Here is a 3635-nt window from a genome sequence, read left to right as displayed (position 1 = left end):
TATTGTCTATCCGGTGCTAAAAACTCAAGCCAGTACGTGTTGAATTCATGATACTGACACGAAAACGTGGGCAGTAAAATCCCTCTAATAATAATAAAATATGCCCAATAAATAGGATTTCCTGCTTTAAAAAAACAAAACAAATCTGTTATGTTTGCTGCACAATATTCTCCAGGTTCAATGTATATTTATATAAATTGCCATTGGATTACAGTTGTTTTTCAGGGTCGACCCACCTCCTCCATTGCACAGCAGCAGCAGCTCATGGCGTCGAGGCTGCGAATTGAGAAAAACAAGCTGCAGCGAGCGTTTTTCAGCCTGAACCGGATAATGCTCTGAATTTAGGACAAAGCAGCAGTCAACTGGAAGAGCCTGCGACTCTCTTTTTTTTTTATCCCCTGGCGGTCTATTGCTAACCTACAGCCACGTTTGTTCATAAAAAAAAAAAAAAAAAATCTTCTTCGCTGCAGGCAGGCTGATATCGCCGGTGCCATATTTGTGCAGGTTTGATCATAATAACAGGAGCTGTGGGTTATTCCCTCCAGTCGGAGGCGGCGGTGAGGCTGAACTGGGTGCAGTTCTGGCCGAGGTTCAAGTGATTAAATTAAAATATTAAAAAAAAGAAGAAAAAAGAAGTGAGTGACAGAGGCTGCAGTAAACTGTGGGGGGAGGAGGATGTGTGAGTGTGTGTGTGTGTGTGTGTGTGTGTGTGGGTCTGTCGAAGAAATCAAGTCAATAGAAACTGAAGTGGAAGCAGGCGTTTAGAGCTCCGCGGTGACGTCACTGCTCCACATTGAGCCAGTAGTAGCGAGTCAGTGGAGATAGATAGAGGAGCGCCGTAGTAAAGTACACACCGACATGAACTTCTCCCTCTAAAACTTCAACGTTGTTGCTCTAAAAGTCGGGAGAAGACGAGTTTGTATTTTTGTTTTGCCACACCCGGAACTTGCTCTTTTGTTGGCTTTTTTTTTAAAGGGAGCTTGGGAGGGAAAAGCAGGGAAAGGAAAACACATTTTGGGTTTCTTTTCGGGGGGTCGACGACGAGCGCTATGTCGTCCGCGGCGGTCGCTGCTTCTTCCAGGAGGCAGTCGTGTTATTTATGCGACTTGCCCCGCATGCCGTGGGCCATGATCTGGGATTTTACCGAGCCCGTCTGCAGGGGATGTGTGAACTACGAGGGCGCGGACCGCATTGAGTTTGTCATCGAGACGGCCCGGCAGCTGAAGCGGGCTCACGGGTTTCAGGAGGGCAGGTCTCCCGGGCCGGGGAAGTCGCAGCTCTCCGGGAAAGAGATGCAGGCGATCAACCACGCCGCGGCGGGAGACCCGGGCTCCCGGCCGCCGCAGCCGTTGGACCGATACCCGCTGTCCTCCGACCGCCCGCCCCGGCTGGGTCCCGAGTACCAGTCCAGCAGGCAGGCGAACGGCATCCCGGTCCCCAATGGATTTCCTAAGCCCGACGAGCCGCCGGAGCTCAACCGCCAGAGTCCCAACCCGCGCAGGAATAGCACGGTGCCCCCAAATCTAGTGCCTTTGGTTAACGGGAACATGCCACCCGTGCACGCGGTCAACGGCAGACCGGGCCAGATGGGTCTTCCCTCCGCGCTGGCGGGCGGTAGTCCCGCCGACATGGGCAAGAGACCCGCCTCGGTGTCCAGCACCGAGCACGACAGAGACGGGAAGGAGAAGCACAGACCGGACAGTCTCACGCCGGAGCTCTCCGAGAGCCACAAAAGCAGGGCAGACCCAGACTGGATGGGCAAGGGCAAGACTGTGAGGGACCTGATGGCTCTGCACACGTTCGACAACAGGTTCAAGAAGGACCATGCGGCCATGCAACAAAGAGTCATGGGCTACGAGAGCAGCGCCACGGCTTCCAAGTCAGGTAGGCGTGCAGTGATGTGAACATTTCTCAATGTGTTTGTGTCATTTTGTGCATTTTTTTTTTTTTTTACAATTTTTTTTACTATGTTCAATGACTCATTCGCGCACCTGGAATGGGTTAATAACGTGCACGATTATAAATGCAGGAGTAGGTCTGCAAAAATGCAACGTGCATACATGATATATTTTAAAGATTTTGTTGGTTGTGTTTTGTTATGATTGTTTTGTAGCCTGTGGTGCAGCAGGAAACAGCAAATGTGCTCATGGTCTCTCCACCAGTGTAATTGTTGAGCCGTCTGAGCTGTGCAACTCAACTATTTTTGTTTAACCCTTTCCCACCTCCAGACAGAGGAAAGCACCCCCGGAGCATGAAGAGAAAAGCCTCTCCTGAACCAGACGGAGAGGGGACAGCTGCCAAGCTCAATGGAGAAGGACAGCAGTGGTTACCACCACCTACTGACGGACTGAAAATGCCTCCAGTTCCCCCGCCAAGCTTCGCCTCTCCCCCTTCCACGATATCCCCCCACTCCCGCACCACCCCACCTGAGGCGGCCCAGAACGGCCAGTCCCCCATGGCGGCTCTCATCATGGCGGCGGACAATGCAGGTGGGAACAGCTCCCCCAAGGACAGCAACCAAGTCCACTCCACCACTCGGAGGAACAGCAACAGCCCCCTGTCACCGTCCTCCATGAACCAGAGGAGGCTGGCGCAGAGAGATGCGTCTGGTGCAGGTACGCCCCACGCACCAGGCATGGACCAAGTGCACCCCCAAAGCATTCCGGACTCCTCGGTACCCGGCAGCATACCCCTGTGCTGCACGCTGTGCCACGAGCGTTTGGAGGACACACACTTTGTTCAGTGCCCGTCTGTGCCCTCTCACAAGTTCTGCTTCCCGTGCTCGAGGGAAAGCATAAAGCAGCAAGGTGCCACGGGTGAAGTGTACTGTCCAAGTGGAGAGAAATGTCCCCTGGTTGGCTCGAACGTACCGTGGGCTTTCATGCAAGGAGAAATCGCCACCATCCTTGCAGGAGACGTCAAAGTAAAAAAGGAGAGGGACCCTTGATTTTGTTTGAACACTTCTTTGGGGAGGGGATGCAAAAATATGAGTATAAATATATAAATATCACATACATACCATTCAAACAAACTAACGGACTTGTACATATTGGACCCAAGGGAAGAGTATACTTCGTAAACATGGTTGTATAATTTTTGATTTTTGAATACATTGTGTTTCTATATTTTTGAAGATAAAGGTATGTACTCATTATAATGGACTACGTTCCTCTTTGTTGATGTTTAACAAAATTCTTGATGTACTTCTAGGTCTGGTGGCAGTTCCTGTTTAACGTAGAATGTGACTAATGCTATTCTACGAGCACTTGGCAAAACTGAAATGCTTTTAGCTGTACTTGTATGCACTTGTTTAAAAATTGCCAAATACAATTTCTGATCTTGTATGAACTTATTGTCTGAGCTTGCTTCATTTGAGTGAATAAGTTACACGGGATCTGTGGACAGATGGTGAGGTAGTGGGCTCTCTGCTCTGCTACGCAGGCTTGTTGTGACGGCTCAGGAGGCTTGATTTACGCTGCACAACATTAAGTAGGCTACTGTTTCAAGCTGCAGGGACGGCAGCCCTTTCTGCACACATGCCTTTTCATTATTCATGGGAAAAAGCATGGGCGGAACCCCGTCCCCCAAAACAAGACACATTCTGTCCCAAATTCGGTCCAGCATGTGCATCACTG

General features: G+C 50.5%; 1 protein-coding gene across 1 annotated transcript; it reads left to right on the top strand.

Annotated features, from left to right (window-relative positions):
• The first annotated feature begins 573 nt into the window (after positions 1-573).
• irf2bp2a (interferon regulatory factor 2 binding protein 2a) lies at positions 574-3342 on the top strand. The gene is made up of 2 exons (XM_079229878.1): positions 574-1884; positions 2229-3342. Exons 1-2 carry the CDS (start codon positions 1050-1052, stop codon positions 2945-2947), a joined length of 1554 nt encoding a protein of 517 aa, XP_079086004.1. The 5' UTR covers positions 574-1049; the 3' UTR covers positions 2948-3342.
• The last annotated feature ends 293 nt before the right edge of the window (positions 3343-3635 follow it).

Source organism: Taurulus bubalis, assembly GCF_910589615.1.
Source record: "Taurulus bubalis genome assembly, chromosome: 14".
Classification (NCBI taxonomy): Eukaryota; Metazoa; Chordata; class Actinopteri; order Perciformes; family Cottidae; genus Taurulus; species Taurulus bubalis.
The sequence above is the reverse complement of the archived record's forward strand: the minus strand, read 5'-3'. Positions and strand labels throughout refer to the sequence as shown.

Bases quoted from the DNA above. Each gene is read 5' to 3' on its own strand.
- irf2bp2a (XM_079229878.1), top strand. From the start codon at position 1,050: ATGTCGTCCGCGGCGGTCGCTGCTTCTTCCAGGAGGCAGTCGTGTTAT. The intron at 1,885-2,228 runs GTAGGCGTGCAG...TCCCACCTCCAG, and splicing joins CGCCACGGCTTCCAAGTCAG to ACAGAGGAAAGCACCCCCGG.